The 22,688-nt window shown below is 39.9% G+C and overlaps 1 protein-coding gene across 1 annotated transcript; it reads right to left on the reverse strand.

Annotated features, from left to right (window-relative positions):
• Positions 1–614: 614 nt before the first annotated feature.
• LOC117473103 (nuclear speckle splicing regulatory protein 1 homolog) lies at positions 615–3,950 on the reverse strand. The gene is made up of 8 exons (XM_034118588.1): positions 3,799–3,950; positions 3,402–3,591; positions 3,210–3,321; positions 2,220–2,824; positions 1,932–2,134; positions 1,546–1,705; positions 956–1,099; positions 615–874 (listed from the first exon to the last, which is right to left on the reverse strand). Exons 2-8 carry the CDS (start codon positions 3,586–3,588, stop codon positions 834–836), a joined length of 1,452 nt encoding a protein of 483 aa, XP_033974479.1. The 5' UTR covers positions 3,589–3,591; positions 3,799–3,950; the 3' UTR covers positions 615–833.
• Between the last annotated feature and the right edge of the window lie 18,738 nt (positions 3,951–22,688).

Consider the following 22,688-nt stretch of genomic DNA (forward strand, 5'->3'; position numbering starts at 1 on the left):
AACCAAAAACGAACCACATAAACCAGAACTGGCCCTTATCTGGGCCACAGTTGGTTTTCATTCTGGCCCAGATCCGGCCCACATTCCATATCCTTATCTGGCCCAAATACTGCATGGAGTGATGGCACTGGGGCGTTCCACTCGTTGGCCAGAACTGGCCCTAATCTGGGCCACAGTTAGTTTTTATTCCGGCCCACATTCCGTATCCTCATCCGGCCCAAATGCGGCATGGAATTATGGCACTTTGACGGTCGGGTGATGTTTACCAGATCTGTGCCACAAGCAGGTCAAAGCATGGCCACATGTCTGCCAAGAATGAACTAAATAAACCAGACCTGGCCCTAAAAAGCCATTAAAACTTTGGTGACTCAGTAACTGAATATCAATAGCAATATTCAACATACAGTAAATACAAATTTCAAAATGGCCTCCCAAAAGTTGCATCAATAAATGTTCAAATGAGTTACAACAGATGAACCAAACGTTTTTTTAATGATTGTATCATAATTTATTAATAGTGGTGATGAACTAGCCACTGCATCATTACATTTTCAAAATAACTGGGATACAATCCAACCATGCCAAAATAACAGAATAATAAACAAAAACAAAATATGTATAGTATAGTAAAGCAACTTTGAAAAAACATGCAATTAAAAAATAAAGCTTAGCTCCCCAAAAATAAACAAACTCTTCTGCAGACTCAGTGACATTTCAGATTTATTTTATTGATTTTCTCGTGAAAACATAACTAGAACAGAATACTTGTACTATACTTATACTAAATGAACGAACTTTTGCCGACCTTGGCACGAGAACAACCTTTCCGGGATTTATTGACCTCCTTGACTGGGCCCATGGGAATCTTGAAGGCCTATAAGGAATGCACAAACATTCATTATATATTACAAATTATTATACATATATTGCAAAATAGATATTGTAACTGACTTACGGGTTTCTTGGACAGCTCGTCTTCGTTCCTCTCTCTCTCTTCTACCTCCATCTCGGTCGCCCGCAAGGTGAAGCCATTTTTTTATGTAGGCTTCTACCTCTTGGTCTGTTGCTGTCGCTGTGAGCCTGTTGTTTCTGACAGTCCCTAAAAATAGAGAACATTGTAAAGCCATTGGATGGATTGAACAACTTAGGACGCAATCTGGGGACCTAAGGATCAGCCAAGTGCATGGCGTGCTGTGTCCGACGAATTCAGTGGTCACTTTGAGAACATTCTGGCCATGGCAGAGGACGCCTTTTCCTTCAGCTGCCCAACAGCAACAAGCTTGACGCCTGCTAGTAAAATCGGACTGCAGCTGATCCAGAATTTCTCAATGAGGGAGAAAGAGTAGATGTGCTTCCAGCCTCCTTTCAGAATTTCTTTTTTAACTCTTTATGTGGCAAACCATGTTAACCATTTTACTTGACTTTTTTACCAAGAGTAATTAGAATTGGTTGAATCTAGGATCAGTAAATACTAACTGAGTGTCAAACATGCAAGAAAAGGGGACTGGACTCATTAGACTGATGACAGCGCAATGTAACACTTACCAGTAATGACATCTTTTAGTTGCAGTCTGTGGAATGCTGTTTTCCCATTGATGCCACGCCAGTTGAGCTGTTTGGCAAGGGAGTTGCTAAAACAGTGTTTCATCACTCGCCAAACGCAATCCTTAACGTCCAGTCCTCCAATGACACTCAATGCAGTAATCTGAAAAAGATCATTTAAAAGCTAAGGATACATGCATTATATAAACACAAGTCACAATAACCTAATTTAAAAAAAAATTAACATTAAAAAACATTATTTCCCTTTTCGCTTAGCTGGTATTTAGCCTCACTGCTGTCCAACATACAACTTAGGTGGCAAATAAAATATTAACAATAGTTTCAAATTGGGTTCCCCATCCTTTTAAGTTGGTAAGGGCAATAATTACCATTTTGTTTTGAAGATCTGCGTCTTCCCTCAGACGTTTCTCCAGAGCCAACAGGGAGGTTATTTCTTTTAGCGGCAGTATATCTCTGCCAAGGGGATCCGGCCCACCAGCAGGTTCGCCTGGAATGTTCTGCATGTTCATCTGAATGACTTTGAGTTGATCCATCATCATCTCTTGATTTGTAAGAAGTCTATGCAGAAGAGCTAAAAATAAGGACATTCAACATATATAAATGTACATATACATACATTTACGGACGAAACAATAACAAATTGTGAAATCACTTACGAGCAAGACCCCCTTGGCTTTCATCTTGTTCTGGGGTTCTCGCAGAATATCGGGGTTCTGGGCTTCTCAAAGACGCAGACTGTCGGGGTTCTGGGCTTCTCAAAGACCCAGACTGTCGGGGTTCTGGGCTTCTCAAAGACCCAGACTGTCGGGGTTCTGGGCTTCTCAAAGACGCAGACTGTCGGGGTTCTGGGCTTCTCAAAGACCCAGACTGTCGGGGTTCTGGGCTTCTCAAAGACCCAGACTGTCGGGGTTCTGGGCTTCTCAAAGACGCAGACTGTCGGGGTTCTGGGCTTCTCAAAGACCCAGACTGTCGGGGTTCTGGGCTTCTCAAAGACCCAGACTGTCGGGGTTCTGGGCTTCTCAAAGACCCAGACTGTGGGGGTTCTGGGCTTCTCGCAGACTGTGGGGGTTCTGGGCTTCTCGCAGACCGTCTGGGATCTGGGCTTGTCATCTGCTTGTGATGTTTTGTGCTCATAGCCAGTTTCTTTAATGCAGACTGTATATCAAAGCCTGGCCCTATTATGTTTGGGCCTGGTGGCAATGTCCTTTTTTGTTTGACAGTAACTTCATTATCACTGTCACTCTCAAATCGAGTGTTCGGTCTTGTGTGTGAGTGTGTTAGGGGGGGGGGGGGGGGGGATTACAAAGGAAAAACAATGCAGCATAAATTATGTGGTAAAGAAATATCAGATAAAATGTATATCTACCATGACTCATTAGTATGTAGGGATAGTTTGGAGGAGAGGACAAACCCACTGCATTTTGTTTTCAGAGCACCATTTTTTAAAATAGTGTTTTTAACATATTTGTTTAAATACTTAAGTTATGAAAAGAAAACTCTTCTCTGTTAAGGTATATTAGTCTCAATTCTTGAGAGGTCTTATATTAGATTTGAGAACCTGAAAAAATGCACACATTTTGACTTTAGATTTTTCCATAACATTTACATCTATAACAATAGTAGTAGAATGGCACTTTAATACTTACAGCCTTTTACGCTTTCTTTTTGGGAGGTCATCCTTGTCTTCTTCCTCTGCTGTTTGAAGATCAGTGTGGGTTTCCGCTTGAGGGAGTTTTAGACGAGCGGTTTTGTAGTTTGCTGTAAAAACAAGAGAAATATCATTAGATTATGATTTTTCAAATCAGTGAATCCTCACGGTAAATATGTTATTTGCATACCAGCTGTATATAGAATCCGGACACTAAATGCATCCCACACGTCTTCAGGCTGCTCCTCATTTCGTATGGCTTTAATTAAGTCGTCGTGCTTGTAGTGAGCTGGCCACTGACAGTTATCATCTGCAACCCACAGTGCTGGAACTACTTCAACCTCTTGGGTTTCCAGAAACTCAACAATGTGAAACATGGCCTAGAACAGAAAGAGGCACAAAGTTACTAGTTTTAAGAGTATAAACAAAGTAACCTTTTACGTTTTTCCAAACTGCAAACTTATTCACATAATTACAAGTCTTTAAATTAGAAGAAAGCATTTTTTATGATAATCCTTATGCTTTAAAAGGTGAATGATGGCTAAATTGATCATTAATACATGTTCATAATAATATGGGATACGCACCTACAGAGATAAGTGAAGGCAGGCTGGACACTGTCACCGCTGTTATGCACACAAATGATCAATCATTTTCCTCAAGATAAAAAGCTTGGTTAAATTCAGCAGTCCCAATGACTGTTACCACACCACATATGTTAATACCGCAATTTAGGATGGGTCTGCATGAAGAAGTGGCAGAACAACAAAACCAACCTCCAAAGGTAACCGGACACACTTCTGCACATTGGTATCTAACTTGAAACACATCAGATTTGGTGACAGATCTGACACAAAAAAAATTCCCAAATCTGTGGAGTCAATGGGATAGTCAAAAAACTTTGCAATGTGTCTATATTCTTTGCAGACAATGTATTCCTCACCCTCAAAGACAATTATATTCTGAACCAAGAGTATGTTATTGTTCCTCTTGATACATCTGTCCCTCTCTGATGAACTGATGACAAACTCATCTATTGCCAGTTCTTTAAACTGGGAGACATTTCCTGTAAAGCCATGTGGAACAGGTCCATCTGAGTGCAGCCTTTTCAATTTCTTGTGGGTTTTCAAAGTTTCCTCATCTTTTAAACTTGGTGAATCAAGTTCTGAAATTCTGCGTATAACTTGCTGCAGTGGAGAGCTAGGTTTTCTAACCATTCTTTTAATTGTTTTTAAGTAGTTTTCGAAAGGAAACCCTGATATTAAATCTAAGTGGCCATGCACCTTCACATCATCACTGAGATGAGTCAAACCATGTATGTTGTAAACTAAAAAACCCTGACCATAGAGTTCCCCAAAATGCTTAACAAATGATTGAAGTAGTGTGTTTGCAAAGTCATTTAACAGCAAGCAATATGTTGGACTTGCCAAAATGTATATACTCACAGACAACAGCATAACATTTTGATAAACCTCAGTAGTCAGCACATCCCTCAAAACTACTGGACCGGTATAAAGTAAGAACTGCCTAAGTTCTGTTGCCTTCCATCGCAACCTCTCATTAAGGGCCCTTGGCCGTCGAGCAAATTCTGAGGGTATGTAACTTCTGAGAGCAAGCAATTTTTCTGAAATTAAAGAGACTTGCCTGGATGAAATGCGGGAATGCAACTTGACGCTTGTGCCCATCCACAAATCAAGCAGACGACGCACCACACCTAAGCACACTAAATGCATATAGTCGTGTGGAAATCCACTGACCATAGGAACAGATGTTTCACAAAATGGGGAATGTTGTACGTGGTGGTCTTCATCCTCTGCATTTGAAAAAGATACATCAGTTCTTGCTCTAGCATCAACTTCTGGGAATGTCATGCGATGATTAATGTAATTGCCTGACTGTACACATTTATCACAGCCACTGTATCCATTGTGTGACTTAATACCCTTAACAAAGGCCCTCGCAGGAGCATCACAGATTACTGAGGACACAGTCAAGAAGAAGGTCTTACCATTAACAACAAATCCACTGCTCATGGTTTTTAACTCACAGACCAGATCCTTCAGATATTCTGACAATGACTGAGGCTTTGACTTCCCACAGAAAAGAGCAATCAGCACAGGTTTTCTACAATACCCCTGGAGCATTCCCAAAATTGGCCAGAACTGAACAGATGAACTTTTAAAAATTGGAAGACCATCAATGTTTAATTGTAATTTGAAACTGTGATGACTCGGGACAACTGATGTAAGCTTCTGAAATATTTGGCTGAACATATTCTGTATACCTAAATAATGGAATGATCCACCCGCCAAGGAAGCAATGCTATGGTACGTCTGTGTTTTGAGGAATGTTCTTGCATCTTTTGGCAAAGAGGGGTGATGGGGTTTCAGTATAGACAAGAGGGCAGACAAAGCGATTAATGAAACACCAAAATGTGTTGCCCAGTCTCTCAAACAACCCGCAAAATCATCTTTAGGAAAATCCCCTCTTTCATCCACATGGCTATCCTCGTCACTAGTTAATTCACTTTCCCCATTACTCTCTGACTGACAGTTTGGTGGAAAATCCGAGCCTGAAGCGACTGCTCCATGTTGAACACTATAGTTCTCTTCAGCATTATCCTCAACATAATTATCCTCGTCACCCAAAGATTCTAACAACTGGTTGACTCTTTTAACAGCCCTTTTCCTGGAATTGCTGCGAGTGATATTCCACTTTTCCCTCTCCATGAGACAGCAATTACAACAATTACTCTTTGAGAATTAGCCAACCTGTATAGGTTGTCAACAGCCAGTTACTCTGAAAAAGAAAGAAGAAACAACATTTAACATTGATACTTCATATAGTTTAGCGAAATGTATCACATGGAAGCAGCTTACCTTAATGGTGATAGTGCACTTGCCACTCTACCACTATTTTCTGCCCACCTTCAAATTTCTGTAACATAGTGTGAATATTACTGTTAAGTTAAAAAACATCATGATACAAACAAATTACAAGACAAAAACAAAATGTGTAACAGGGTTTTTGCTATAATTTAACAACTTCCTACAAAACATGTGATGCCTTACTCCCTCCCAAAATTGGTATGAATTGTATCTATTATTGTGATCAAGTTCAGTTCCGATTCGTTTTTACAACAAATCAATAAATGGTGCGCTTCTACAAACAAAAAACAACATGACTGATACATTTAAACAAACTGCTAACAGGAGATTAACTACAATATTAAAAAGTGTACATTATCTTTGGAAAATAACACAGGAATAATTAAAGTTTGAGGTGTGTGGGTTTTACATTCACAGAATTACACATATTTCTGGGGGATAAACAATTATTGTAGTGTTAAGGGACTCTCTTTACTTCAGTAGGCTACCTGTTGGATTTTCAGTTTGTAGCAAATATCACGGCATAACAACTGAGAATATTATCTTAACTGGAGTTATCTCCACTGAGAATGAGAATATAGCTTAGTGATACCGATTGCCAGCATAAAGTCATATTTATCATTTCATTTAAAACTTACCGCGACTTGACTTTTGCAGTTTTCCACCGACAATCCTTCCAACTGACTTCCTCTTGAGGGCGCCTTTTTTTTCGCGCTTATTTGCTTCAAGTCAGATATTGCTGGGGGATAAAAAAACGATTCCAGTGTGAAGGGACTCTCTTTACTTCAGTAGGCTACCTGTTGGATTTTCAGTTTGTAGCAAATATCACGGCATAACAACTGAGAATATTATCTTAACTGGAGTTAGCTGCAACTGAGAATATTAGCTTAACTGACATTAGCTCCAACTGAAAATATTAGCCTAAAGATCTGGAGTTAGCTGCAACTGAGAATATTAGCTTAACTGGAGTTAGCTCCACTGAGCATATAGATTAGTAAAATACCGATTGCCAGCAGAAAGTCATGTTTATCATTTCATTTAAAACTTACCGCGACTCCACTTTTGCACAGTTTTCCACCGACAATCCTTCCAACTGACTTCAGTCTCTATGGCGCTTTTTTTTCGCGCTAATTGCTTCAAGTCAGATATGCTGCGTTCAAAAGACCCCGGAAATGGAAAAACTCCAACTTGAAGTTATACTAATTCCCACGGATACATAACCACAAGACAGCAAGAAGATACAACTACAAATACAATAGGGCTTAAGACCCATAGTAGTATTGAAAATATTTGATTTGATTTGAACAAAAAAATAAAATAAATCTGTATTTCTAACAAAGAACTTGAAGGCTATTCATTGGCTTTTTCCAACTCAAAACTGGGACTTCCTAGTTCCCACGAATGCAGCATAGTTTAAATATGGGATGAAAAAGTTAATGTCAGAAAAACATATTAATAACTGTTTTCTTTAAGAAATGTATTGTTATTCATTATTAATAAAAATGATAATAGTTATTTAAATGACAATATTTAACCCAAATGTAAGACAAATTAAAACATTGTTTTATTTTGTATTTATTGGTGTTAGAATGTCACCCTCAGGATCAAAAAATTGTCACAGTTTGCCTCCAAGTCCCTTCCTCCAGCCACACTCTCTCATCCCCTGCCCTCTGCTTTACGATCTGTCCCTGTCTCAAGCCCCTGCTCACCTCCCAGGCCATGAACTTTCTCCCTAGACCAGCCATCCTCGAGCGATCTGATGCCCTCAGACTTTTTCACCAGACTTCATCATTCCCCTGCTCACCTTTTCTCACTTCTCTCATCAGCCACTCACTACATGTACCGGTCAAGATCCTTTTTTCTTTGTCATTTCATTCCAGCTGCTATATAGCTGTCTTGAGTTTTTGCTTTTGAACTTCTGTCACCCGATCCTGGACCAGAACCTGCTTACCTCCCTGCATATTGTCTATCTACCCGTTACCCGTTCACCTGCCTGCCTGTTTGCCTACTTGCATCTGCCGTAAACTAATTTACAATAAAACATTGCACTGCTTCAGTCTGCCTGTCTGACTACATTTGAATCCCCTGCTTCCCGCACTTCCAACCCACACTTGTGGAGCAATCTAGAAGTTAGACCACACATGGCCTGTTAGCACCCAGTTTGGCTCGTTGATACCATATTATATGATAGAATAGAATAGGGAGGGATGAAACCCTCTTTAATGGTCACACATGCAGAGCACACAGCACACACAGTGAAATTTGGCCTCTGCTTTTAACCCATCCTAGTACAAGGAGTCTAGTACTAGGAGCAGTGGGCAGCTATTGTACAGCGCCCGGGGGATGGCACAGTTTATTGTCCCAAGAAGACATTTGCAATCAAGTTTTGCACATACAGCAACTCCAAATTATCTCAACCAAATATACATTCAAAGATCAAGACCATAAAACAGTGAACTTCACAAGTCTGAACCTAATCACTCAGACACTTCACTTACACAATATAAAACAGTAAGTCAACTGACTATAGCATATGCAAGAGCAACTGTATATTAATAAAAACAAGATTGCCATTTAGAAGCACATTAAAGCCCCCCCCAAAACAATAATGGTCACACTGACCTGGGGTCAAAGATTGCGAGATTCACATTACATTATCTCCGTGTGTTTGCTTACACATATAGCACGTACCATGTTAGCCACAGTGGTTTGGGTTTGAATCCAAACATCTAGGTGATACTGTGACACTGAAAGTAAAAAAGAGTTTGAGTATCCGGCCTACGATGAGTGAAATACACGTCACATCTGTCTCCAGAGCGGCTCAGTGAGCTAACCCTGGATTAATGTTTCTCTTTACTTACTAAGAATAAGAAAAGTCTCAGTAAAATAAGTTTGATACTTTTGTAAGTGATTATTAATTAATATTAAATTCATTATTATTAATATTTCACAAATATGCAGAAAGTTCTGGAAAGTGTATAATTTATTGCAAACTTTCTTTTCATAAGAGTTTGTTGATTTGATTTGTTTTAACGGGTAAATACACACATGTCAAGAGTTCTCTTTATAGTCGTTCTATAATTTTATAAATGCAACAAACTTTAGTTTTTGTACATATAGTATGAAGTATAGTGTAGTATAAATATGTTTTGCGGCTCCAGACAACATTTATTTGATGGAAGTGAGGGCAGATTGGCTCTTAAGATAGTAAAGGTTGCTGACCCCTACCCTAACCCTATCTCGGATCACACGGCAGTCCAATCCACAATTTATACTATATGTCACATGTAGGCCTTTTCAGGCTCACATCTAGATTAGCCTGTGCCAAAAGTGTTGCATCCTCGCCAAAAGTGTGCCGTATATTTACCAAAAGTGGCCCAGATATGTTTTAAGATAACCGGGCCACATTTGCTGCATCAGTTGTGGGCCACTTCAGGCTCATATCAAGATTTGCCGGTACCAATTGTGCTGCATCCTTACCACAAGTGGCCCACGTCTGTTTTTTAATATTTGGGCCATATTTTTCATGTCAAATGTGGGCCACTTTAGGTTCACATCCGGATTACTGTGCCGCATCTTTGCCTAAACTGGCCCAGATATGTTTTAAGATAACTGGGCCACATTTGCTTCATCATATATGGGCCACTTTTGGTTTACACCCAGATTAGCCTTTGTCCATTCTGCCACATCTTTGCCAAAGGTGGCCCACAGTTGTTTTGTGATATTTGGGCCACATTCACCATTTCCCACATGGGCCACTTTAGGGTGACATCCAGATTACACATTGCAGGAGCACCGCATCTTTGCCAAAAAAGGCCCACATTTGCTTTGGGATATGTGGGCCATATTTGCTATTTTACAAGTGGGCCACTTTAGGCACACATCCATTTGGTCCGGGCCAGAAGAAGGCCAGCAGTGCCGCATCATTGCCTGAAGTGGGCCACATCCGCTTGCTATCTGGGTATACTCTGCTGACGCCGTGAGCGAGAGATTCACTTTTTCCCAACATCACGAAAGTAAGTACATCCAGTAGCGTGGCGTGGGGAAAAATTTAGGGGAAGCCCATTTTTTTGGGTTGGTTGGGGGGGGGGGTCAATAACGTAACCAGATGAGTGATTACAGCGCCCGGTATCATTTTACACACATTTGTATCACACAGATGCAGGACTTGCACACGCCTGTTATCTAACCGACAGGTCCGCACGCACTCCCCCAAATGCAATACCAGCCGCTCAATGCGCAGTGCAGATTCGGTAATGAATAAAAAAGAAGCATTCATTCACAAAGTAAATCAGGAGACCTTTAAAGTTTTATGTACACATCAAAGTATCAGTAGGCGTGTATGAAACACATGAATTCAAAAACAATTATGTACAGAAACATTTGCATGCGATAGTCCACCTTCTCTTCCCTTCCCTTTCTAACACACGGCAAGTGCAGCAACAGTCCTCGTCTCTGTAATTAGCTCAGTCCGTAGTCCAAAAGTAACTAAAAAATATAAACAATCTCATCTATTCAGGTGAAATCGCCAGCCGCCTCTGAAGGGAAGCCAGAGTTAGCTGGCTTCCCTTGGCATGGCCCTGACCAATCACAGGTTGGCAGGGGCATCACGTGGGCCTCATCTGATTGGTCAATCCCTCAATTTTCTTCACCAAGGGAAGCTCGATCCGACTGGCCTCCTCTCGCAACAGTGAATGCAATCTACTGTTTCACCATAACATCTAGAGGGGCGCTGTTTGTTTCACTCTTTGTAAATGTACTCAATGAGAGTGGGGGAGAGACGGGCCGGCAGCAACACACAGCAAAGGAGAATTATCGAAACAAAACAAAGTGTTTTTATTTATTTATTTAAATTATAACTACAATCCGAAAAAACAGGGAAGCCTGGCTTCCCTTGGCCTCCGGGAGAAAACGCCACTGAGTACATCATCCTTTAACTATGTTGTCAATGCTTATAAACTGTCATATTAGATGTATAGATATATTTTAACTAAACAACATGTTGCACAGGGACATTTTACTAATGACTAGCGAACCGAACATGTCCCGCCGTAACCGTTCCATGTATGTGATGTGTACCGGTAGCGCATTATTATGTACATGTATCGTCAATTTAATGTTGACATATCTGGCTAAATAACATGTCTGTTTATGACATTACCCAGTTTAAGTTAAGGACTAACATAACTACGAGCTAGAGAGAATCTCGGTCGGGACCGGACGGGAGCGAGCGTAGCTTCTTTTATTGTCTTTTTTTTCTCCGTCACCGGTGGCAGCGACCGACGTGTTTTAAAAGTGAATTTAGTCTTTAAGCAAGCTTTAACAAATAAATGAGATACAAATAAAATGAGATACGAATAAAACAAGAGCTAAACAAATCTTGCCCTTGACTGTAACCGGACACCTGTTTTTATTTTACCATTAATTGAAATACTAAACCTCACTTGGAAACAATGAAAGGGGAAGGGAAGTTACAATGCAGTTAACAGCATCTTTTATTATGAAATACTTGTACTTGAGTAGGCAGGCCTGTTTCCATTGTAAGGTACAACATATAGGCTATTTATACATTTCGATTGATTGATTACATTTAAATGCATAATCTGCATTTGTACTTGTTTTTATTCATCTTTAATTTGTATTGTATGTCGTCATCAGTTTTTCTTTGAATCAATATGTAATATTTTACAGCTTGTTTATTAAATATTTATTATAAATTACATATTTCTCAGTTTTTTTAAATATGACTATTTTCGTATTCTCTAGATGGAACCACGCTTTCGAAAACGGGACGGTATTCTTAACTTGACAGACACTTTGGAAGCAACAAAGGTCAAGAAGTCTAACAAAGATAGGCCGTGGAGTCGACCTCTTTCCCCAGAGGAAGTGATGGACAAGGCCAGAACAGCCATAACCCAGCACCGTGTCCTCCCTGTCAGTGGTCCCTCCTCCGTCCTCCACCAGCACCCTGTCCTCACTGTCTGTGGTCCCTACATCGACAGTGTCACCTCCATCCACCAGCACCCAGTCCTCACAACAATCCACCTCAGTCGATGTAAGGACCAATTTACCTTTCTTATGTTTATTTACATGCTTGTAACACAATCTGGGTTATGTCAGCTACAATTAATAGCATTTATTGTTGCTATCAAATATGTTTTAATTATCTTTCATTTTAGGATTGTGTTGGCCCTGACAATATCGAGGGGTATGGAGCCATCCAGGAGCTGGCAGAGTTTTTGTTTGGTCTCCGAGAACACCTACTGGCCTTAAGTGGAGACGAGTGCGCCAAAATAATCACTCTGTGGCAGGCACTGGGGGATTTCGACAAGAGGAAGACCAGCTATCCACCCCGTCACAAAAACACACTGAAGCAGGGGCGATTCAGGGCAACAAAAAAGATTGTGGCACCAGGTGTGAAGAGCACTAAAAGGTTTGTTACATTAAGTACAACATTTTAAAATGACTGAAACTGTCTGAAATACTGTCTTCACCTTAATAAGTGTGCATTTTGCACTGTTTTTTGCACTGTTTTTATTGTTGTGAGCAGGTTTTTTGCATTTTGCACTATTTTTTGCACTGTTTTTATTGTTGTGAGCAGGTTTTTTGCATTTTTGCACTGTTTTTACTAACACGCTATGTCTTCTTCGTAAGACTGATCCTGTTGGACTCAGTACTAGTGAAACTACCCCCACAAGTACTATGAAGTACTTACTGTGTACTTTTCCAATAATCTTCTGTCAATGTCCCCTCCTGAGAACAAGAATGCATGTTTCTCTACTATTTTGAATAAGCGTTAAAAAACCTTTTTTCATTACATTACATTACATGTCATTTGTTAGACGCTTTTATCCAAAGCGACTTACATACATTCAGTACTGTGGACAATCCCCACAGGAGCAATTTGGGGTGAAGTGTCTTGCCCAGGGACACAACCACATGCTGACTGCAGTGGGACTCGAACTTGCTATCCCCTGATTCGAAGTCTAGCACACTATCCACTGCGCCAAAGACATAACGCGTTAGTCTATGTTTGATAACCAAGAAGTAGCCGAAATACGCCCTGCGAGCCGGTTTCGAATCCCGCTCTATCCCTAGATAGATAACACGGCAGGGTCCGTTACAGTTTGTTTTCATCTGATTTCAAATAAACAAAGTCTTGGCTTTCAGAATATTACACTTGTTTCGGCAAATTCAGATGATAAATACAACTTTGAAGCTTGTAACGGCATAATTACAAGCGGAGAACGGAGTAACTTAACGTCACAGCAGGCATAACAACAGCCGGTGTTTCTCGTGAGTGTTTTCCCCGGGAACAAACACAATACACACAAACACAAAAATACACAAACACACACACACACACACACACACTCTCGCGAGCTTCCCCCAGACCAGTAATCCAAACGAAAATATCTTCCCTCCGTAGTATTTTGATCATTTGCTAATAATCAATCAGATCGATGGATTCCAGAGAAGAGGAAACTTTGAAGGCCTTTTTCTCAAAATGATGACTCGGTGACAGTCATTATATAATGTGACATATTTTGCTTAATATTTGGAGTACAACAACAATCCTGACATCATTAGAAAGCTAGGAATCTCCTCTTTCCAACAGTGTGTACAACTCAAAATGTGTCTTCGGGTCAATGCGACTGATTTCGATGGAGCAGGTCACATATGGAGTCAGACACTGGAGGCTGATGCGTTGACTGGGACTGATGGAAGGATGAGGCTGATGAGGCTGATGAGGCTGATGAGGCTGATGAGGCTGATGAGGCTGATGAGGCTGATGAGACTGAAGAATCGGCGAGGAACGAACTAGCGGCTGAGAAATAATCATATATTAAAAGACAGCAGCATCATAAGAGGCCAACAAGAGTGACAGAGTGTGTCACTTTGCTGAAGGATATTTGTGACCAGCTATCCAGGCCAGACTCTAAAGACTTTCAAAGGGGTAAAAACGCTGCTGCTGGAATACTGACTGGAAGTATTGCTGATATCATGTCTACCATATCCTCTTAAAATACTCTGTCCAACAATATCAGTCTCATGAAGAAAGGTGTTTTAACGCTTATTCAAAATAGCAGAGAAACATGCATTCTTGTACTCAGGAGGGGACATTGACAGAGGATTACTGGAAAACTACACAGTAAGTACTTCATAGTACTTGTGGGGGTAGTTTCACTAGTACTGAGTCCAACAGGATCAGTCTCACGAAGAACTAATGGCAACTAAAAAGAATTCCCTCATCAAACTTAGCCGAAGTGGCTTGATGTTGTTCTCAGGAGGGGACTTTGACAGAGTATTTCTCAAAGAATACACAGTAAAAGTACTTCAATTTATTGTTAGTAGTAGGCTTACTAATACAAAGTCAAACAGTATCAATTACATTAAGAACTAATGGTAAAATTGTATTTGTATCATTCATCAAAGATAGCAGAAAAACATGCATTATGGAGCCTACTATGGAGGGGACTTTGACAGAGGATTACTCACAAAGTACACAGTAAATAATAATCCTCAGCTATCGTTGAAGCTCGGTAATTGGATGTTTTAGCTGCAGTACACGTTGGGATATGGTGTTTATGCGATATGAAATCCGAAAACATTTAAAAAAAAATCACATAACGGCATTGTAATACACGGTTCGGCTGCATTAAGTATTACACATCTGCCGTAGTTCTTTATTTATAGAGCCCTGATTAGAAGACCTTTGGACAAACTGGAAGAAATGCCGCCGAAACTGAATACTTGACGTGGATCTTAAATATATCAGCAATTATACAACATCTTCAATTTCTCTTCACACAATACGTCTCCTTGCAGTATCAACATTAATTCGGCTGACTTTTATATTTGATACAATTGGTAGATAGGCTATATTTACCCCATAACAGTGCACAGCTTATAGAAAAGGACTTGTCGTTTTTAAAGATATTACTGATTTTCTTTGAATATAAGAATGTAAATACTGAGTTGAGAGAATAGTCAGGGGATTTGGGTGATGGGAGACACATCTATGGAATCACAATTTCAATAGCTTACCATTAAATGACCGATATACCTTTCTGTCTGTGATGTTTTACAAATCAGATATTAATGTATAGAACTACAATATGTGAAATATTATAGCAATATCCTGTAAAATGATGTGAAAACATGAATAAAACTACACATCTTCAGATGTTATACATAAATAAGTGTCCTACACTAATAATACAAAGTTATTATGGCATTGTATGCTGTGTGTTATTTGTAACATCTTCAGAAACTACCTTTCCAACTCCTCACCAGTTGACTGTTACAGGTCTATACAGGTTAATGGTACAATGCATACGCTTCAAATCGAGAGACTGAAATTGTATTTTACTTTACCGTTCTGTTTTAATTTCACAATAAAGTTAATAGTAATATTATGTTTGATATTATTATGTTTTATTAACTGGACCACTGGGTCATGTTAAGACCATCTTTTCTGTCGGTTTGGTGTTACAAATATCCAAACAATATATGTGTGGATAACAAAATAAATCAGTCATAAACCAAACTGGAAACTTATACTGGAAAGTATAATTTATTGTGTTAAAGGGCCCATGTCATGGCCATTTCCACTGATCATAATTACATTGTTGAGGTATACTAAAATAGATTTATACTGTGCAATTTTCCAAACTCACATTGGTTTCGCATACAGCATCTCTGTCAAGCATGTGTATTCAGCAGTATTCACTTTCTCCACTAAACGACTCGTTGGAGCTCTTGCCCCCCCCTCCCTGTGAGCCTAGTGTGCTCCGATTGGTCAGCTCGGCCACTCTGTTCTGATTAGTCAACCACCAGAGAGGCTCCGCCCGCTTTTTTCGGGGAACATCAGTGTAATAATGGCGTCGGTACAGCTGATATTTTATACTAACTAACCGAACTGAACCTACAACTGTTGTTATAGAAGAGTGTGACGGCCCCAGGGCCTTTGTGCAGGTGTGTTGCAGGGCTTACGGTGGGTTGGAGCTGAAGAGGGTAATCAGCGCGATCACGGACACCTCCGTAGCCGGTGCTATTAATCCCAGCGGCCCGGAGTCTCTCTCCAAAGCGGCTGCAGAAGGACGAACTCAGCGACCCTCTCCCCTCGACCACCTATCTCTGCATTTACCACAATAAATGTGCCGTGGTTTTGTAAACTCGTGTATGTCTCCTTGCATTTCCGTTGTGGCCTACGAGCCGGTCATAACAAAGAGTAAGTTATTTTTACCTGTAATAAACTACTACTGTTTGATGAGAAATCAAATCATGGTTTGCTATATATGAATTCAGGGAAGAAAGGATAGGCCTACTAAGTATTTCCATTAAACTTTATTTTTAGAAATGTACAAAATGAACATAAATATACATATATACACACGGTATATCATCCATTCCTCCTCGCATCTTGCCTGCGCACAGCCGGTGCGGTGCCTTTTAGCACGAGGCCTCAGTAGTAGTAGAAGTCCCGTCCCCGTCATGGATTGTCCGCCAGGATCTGGCTGGACGAAATCAAATGCAAATCACAAAATATTAGAGAAACGTAGTTGTTTTAGATTCGTTAGTAGTAGTTGTGGTAGGAGTGTAATGAACAGCTTGCCTGCTAATATGCTAACCTAGCTTTGTTTACCTTGGTAGCTAACACGATATGAACGTTAGCTTGGAGGAAAGGCAACTATAATGCAGTGTAATAAAACTACTATGAACAAAAGCTAGTGGTTCATATTAGGCTAGCAATAACGTGTTTATAATTGCAATCGTATACGGGTATTCTGCTACCATACAATGTAACTTGCATGAATACATTGTTTTGCGCTAGCATACAGCTAGCCTCGTTAGCTATACATGCAGTATATGTACTGTCACAATGTACGGTAAATCACCCGGAGTATACTGTATGAGTATTCCGTGTGTGTGACTGCAGACATTCTCCTGCCATGACAAACATGTAAGGCCATCTGCTGACATTGTAGTTGATATATTTAAACGCTAGCAACGTAGCATCACAAAAATGTTTTTCCGACCAAACCTAGCTCTAGCTCCGTGTGTTAGATCGGTTGCATACACGCTACGCCAGCTATAATGTAATTACGTTTCGCGACTGACCGCATGACAAATCACCCGGAGTATACTGTCAATAGGTATTTTGTGTGTGAATGCAGACATTCTCCTGCTATGAGATACATGTATGCAAGGCCATCTGCTGATATTAGAGTTGATATATGGAAACTCTAGCAACTTAGTTAGCACAGTTAGCACTGTGTCAATGGCTTAGCAGTCCAACACAGTTTACACATTTAAACAGTCTTGTTTGATAAATACACAAATAACAATGCAAACTTACAGGTTGTGTACCCGGATCTTCCCCTGCTCCAAACGGTCCAAACATGCTGTGCATATCCGGCCTCAAACTGGGCAATGTTTTGGAAGCTTTCGTCTGTGAAATGCCGGTTCTTCGAACCTCTGGAGGAGGAACACGCCGCTGCTGGTGTGGCCATAGCTCTTCGGGATTGGTTCATTTCGTTCCGGGTACCGCATGACATCAGGCGGTACCCGGAACTAAATGGAAGACTCAAATGGGCAGTGACGTATCTCCAACGAGGCGTTTTGGGGAGGTATTTTCTGTGTTAGAGTTTTACTCGCTACAGGGTGTACTTTGAGGGTTTTGACTCTGCACACCGTTTACATGCATAAAAACCTTCATAACACACAAGGGGACGGGTAATAACCGGAAAAGCATGACATGGGAGCTTTAACACTATAAACTTGACAGTTTTTTAACCCGCACCGCCTAGTGGTTAAAGCACGTTATTGATTCTTTTTTTTTATATGTTATATTTGATAAAAAAATGTAAATATTAAGAGTAGCCTACATACAAAATAGGGGGAAAGTAGAAAGTCAATGATAGAAATATAGAATAGATAATATCAAGAAGATACTGTAGTGATCTCTACAATAAAACAGTTTAGTGCAGGACGTCCAAAGATATTAAAAGGAGGATGTGAAAAACAGACAAACTAATAAGGCTTTATTTAAACATTAAAGAATACTTTAAGTTAAGGTCTTCTTTTGAATAGGAAAAAAACGTATAATATATATATATATTTATATATAGATAAATATTAAGCCTGACAAAGTACTTAATGTCTAATATATTGCATAGTTTATTTTGGCACTTGACAATCACCTTCCCTGAATTTGACTCAGGTGTAACTAAAGTCTGCTTTAAGGGTTGTTTATATTTCACATCATTAATCAGAATCTGCAAAGTAACTAAAATAAATGTAGTGGAGTAAAAATACCAGGTTAACCTCTGAATTGTAGTGGAGTAGAATTACAAAGTAACAATAAATTGCATGTTGTACATGCTGCTGTAACAAAAACATTTCCCAACTTGGGATCAATAAAGTATATTTTATCTTAAGATGATCGATGGCTACTGCCATATTTGCAAAATGTGCCTCTGAACGTTGACAAGTGCATGTTTCAGGCTTATCAATGAACAACAGGAGGGGTCACAGACAAGACCAGCTATTAAATAAAGCTCTTCTGACCTTAGCTGTCATGTGGGTATATATTAATGCTGCCCATTATGGACACAAGCAATTTTCACCCATTTATTATTATATGTTTTACATTTGATAACACCACTATGTTTCCTATCCCCTAAACCTCCAGGGATGTACCCGTTCGAATCCAGTTTTGGATAGTCTGCCGTGGATTCATTCCATTTCAAAGAGCTGTTTGACGCTCGGCGTAACCTTTGCGCACTGCCACTCCAACATCCAATCACAGAGCTTGAGGACTAATCACGGGGTTTGTCAAGCAAAATCCCAAATCCCATAGTCCCAAACGATAGCTGAGGATTATGGGTAGTGTAGTGTCTTCTGCCATCCTAAACTCAGAAAAAACTATTTGTTTCTCCGAATCGAAGGTTAAAAACACAAAAGCATTGTACACCATTTAAACCAATCAATGTTGTGTAATTAACAAGGATAAACTGATGTTATTTAGTGGATGAGTACTGCAGATATCACTGTAAAATCGTTTGACTGTGAGGGGAATACTTCCGGTTTTATTATGAAAACTTCGAGACCGGAAATACTGTTTTCACCCCATGAGGGTTGACGCTGCCGTCAATAGAAATGAATAGGGGAAAGACGTAGTATATACACGTTCTCCTGGCAAGACCTCAAATAATCTTCATAATATCTATCAAACTATAGATCCTACACCAGGGGTCGGCAACCTTTTTGATATGAAGTGCCATTAAAAAAATTAATTGCTATCAGCGTGCCAACGATCGAGAATTATCAAAGGGGGGGGGGGGGGTTGAGGAGCTTGACGGAAGCAGTGGGACCTGTCAGCACAACTTACATGATGCCGAATTTAGCAAACACATTAAAATATTTGGTTTAAACGGCATAATAATAATGACGATCTGTGATTCTCCAGAACACACATGTTATGATATTAGGGTCATGCAGAGTGAGATGAGATCGCTGTCCCTTTAAGAGAGCAAGAGAGGGGTGTGGCGTGTGCATGTGTGTGTGTGGATGGTAGAGCGACAGTGAGCTTTGTAGCATATTATTTCAATGAGAGATGAGCAGATCGCCACTGGGCTTTCAACTAAAGACACAGCCACGCAAAAACTGCGGCATTTGTACAGCTCCTTATGGGTACTGCAATTTGTGAAGTGCTTTCCTCTGTGGTGAAACGATCAGCACTGCATCACGGAGGAAAGCGGCAGAAAGTCACCTGGAGTTAAACAGAGCGGGGCTGCGTTGCGTGCATGGCTTCCTTCTGCAGGTAACGGGGAGACGCGCTCTGGCGGCGGTCTCGTTCAGGATCCGAAAATACAATTTAAATATTTTGCACACTTATTCCACTTATTCCTAGTGTGCCACTGGTTACGGTGCCGCGTGCCAATGTTAGCACACGTGCCAGGGTTTGCCGACCCCTGTCCTACACATACACTGGACCTGGATTCTAAAAGTAGAATATAGACTTCTCGCTAGAAATCAAATCAAAAAGCATTTTAATGGCCAAACTATTCTACAATTTAGGATTTTCCAGAGAGGGCTATTTAATATACGACCCTCCGGAGCGTTTGCAATCAACGGGAGCATCAGCCCATATGCCGCAAATTGTTGTTTCTTACATGACCACTAGAGGTGCTAAACTTTAAAACGTGACTATAGGTCGTAATAAGCTGCTGATCAATCAACCTATTTGGTCGTTTTCTGGAGGAGGACAGGCTGGGAAATCCCTGACATCACCTTCTAAGTTCCATGTTCCTCTTTTTTACTTCTCCTAAAATCCTGAGCAACAATGATGAAGGCACTTACATTTGTCTTGTGTACTCTGCAGGGCAGATGTGTTGTACTTTTCAGATTTGTATTATGTATGGGAGTTGTTGAGGTCAGACGCCTGCAGGAAGAGGAACATTTAATCAGAAAGTCATTGTCACTCATTTAGCTCAAGATCAGTCCCAAGTGTTTGATGGTAGTCTTCAGCCAGTTGTCTGCTATCAAACATGAGGCCAAGGATAGAGTACTCAAGCTCTTCAAAGTGACCTGAGTGTTTGACCCAGATCCCCTGACAATACAGGGGACATGCAGCCTAATTGAATATACAGCTAATGAGGGAAATTGCGGGCCCAGAAATCAAACGCAGGTGCTCTCTTGGATCTTCTTTATAGAAAAGCCCTGCTCTTATACATTAAAAGACATCTTGAGCAAAAGGAAAAAAAATAAGACGCATAAGAAGGCTGAGTGTTCGGGACACAAGTCTATTCAAGCAGCTTGTCAGTGATATATCCTCCTCACAGCGGCTTTGTTTCCTCTGTGCTGGTTCTTAGGCAGCACAGACTGAATGTCTATCGGCTGCCCATGAGACTTCAGGGCTGAATATCAATTAGCTGGCTCGTCAATTACCCAGCCCTTTGACATCAATTGTACATACATCTGCAGGAAACGCATTGCATTATTATTATTATTATTATTATTCTCATCTTATGGAAAAGCATACATTGGGTTGAAAATAAAGCACTGCTTCTCAAGGGTGCAAACACAAGCTTATATTACTGTATCAAATCCTATAATAAAAAACTCTCGTAAAAAAATAAGTCAATTGAGGTTAAAATGTTATTCTTGAAAACAGGAGTTGACAGTTGTCTGTGTGATTTAATAGGAAGTCCCTAAGCAGCTACTTAATGAGGATTTCTTTTGAATAGACTCCGTGCTCATACTGTATATTTGTATATTAATATGAGTATATTATTATGTTAAATGTGTGTTAAAGACCATGGGATGAGGTTGAAAGCTCTTTAAAAAAAAGCTTTTGTATACCGTCTTTACTGTGATAAATACATACATGTTAAGCATACACACCTGAAGAACTACGTTACACACACACAGGTTAGTCTGTGTACCGCTGCACTGTTGCTGGTTTAAACAAAGACAGTCACGATGCTAGTGCCGTGCTGCAGATCATCTTCACTGTGTCGCCCAGAACCGCACCATACAGGTGAAAAAAGACAACACACCACATGTCTGTATCTCTTTCTCTATGAGGGTTAGGATAACAATCAAAGTCAAGACTGGCTGGCTGGTTGTGTCAAAACTCAAATGATGTCGCAGATGTGTTTTAGAGGTTAATACAAATGTAAATGAATAAAACTCTGATTATGGAAAAAAATATTTTTGCACCAAATATGTATGACTCGAAACTGTTGGACATTACATTCACTAAATAACTTAGTAATTTAGTACATTTACCAAATAACCTTACTTTCAATCCTATTTAGAGCCATAACGACATTCTTTTTGTTTAACATCGCTTATTACATAAGACTTGTGAACAGAGGTAGAATCATGTTTTGTACCGGCACCACAAAGAACCAAATAGCGTTGGATCATTTTGCCCATCCCAACTGATGTTAATACTGACATGAATCCTTTAACTGAAGTCACCAATATGATCGACAGGGTTGTTGTAAACTGGAAATGCGTATTTTAGAATAAAAACACCCACTTGCATCGCTCTCGTAATGGACTACTGCAAATCTACAAACTAAATCCTTCTAGATTTACATTTTAGTTTAATAATTCAATGCTATAAATTAGTTACTGCTTAAATCATGATTTTTATACATGTTATGGTTACGTTTGACATTTCCTTGCTAGGTTGCCGATTTAATTTATATATATATTTATTATTCTTTATCTATTTATTTTTTATTTTACCTTTATTTAACCAGGATAGGTCTCATTGAGATTAAAAATCTCTTTTTCAACAGAGTCCTGGCCCAAGAATGGTAACAGCACAGTTACAGACAGTTTTGCAGTTACAGACAATTAAAAAACACACAATCACAACACAGTCATACACCAAGTTTAGCCAAAGCATTTACAGACACAACGGCCTGCTTCAAGGTTTATTTATTTATTGCAGCGAGCATTTGCTTCAACTAATATTCTCCAGCTACTATTGCTAGTGTCCTATGATGTTGTTTTACAGGCTATTTACACTTGTACTGTACACAGATTACACTTCTTATTGAAATACT

This window comes from Trematomus bernacchii, unplaced genomic scaffold (genome assembly GCF_902827165.1).
Source record: "Trematomus bernacchii unplaced genomic scaffold, fTreBer1.1, whole genome shotgun sequence".
Classification (NCBI taxonomy): domain Eukaryota; kingdom Metazoa; phylum Chordata; class Actinopteri; order Perciformes; family Nototheniidae; genus Trematomus; species Trematomus bernacchii.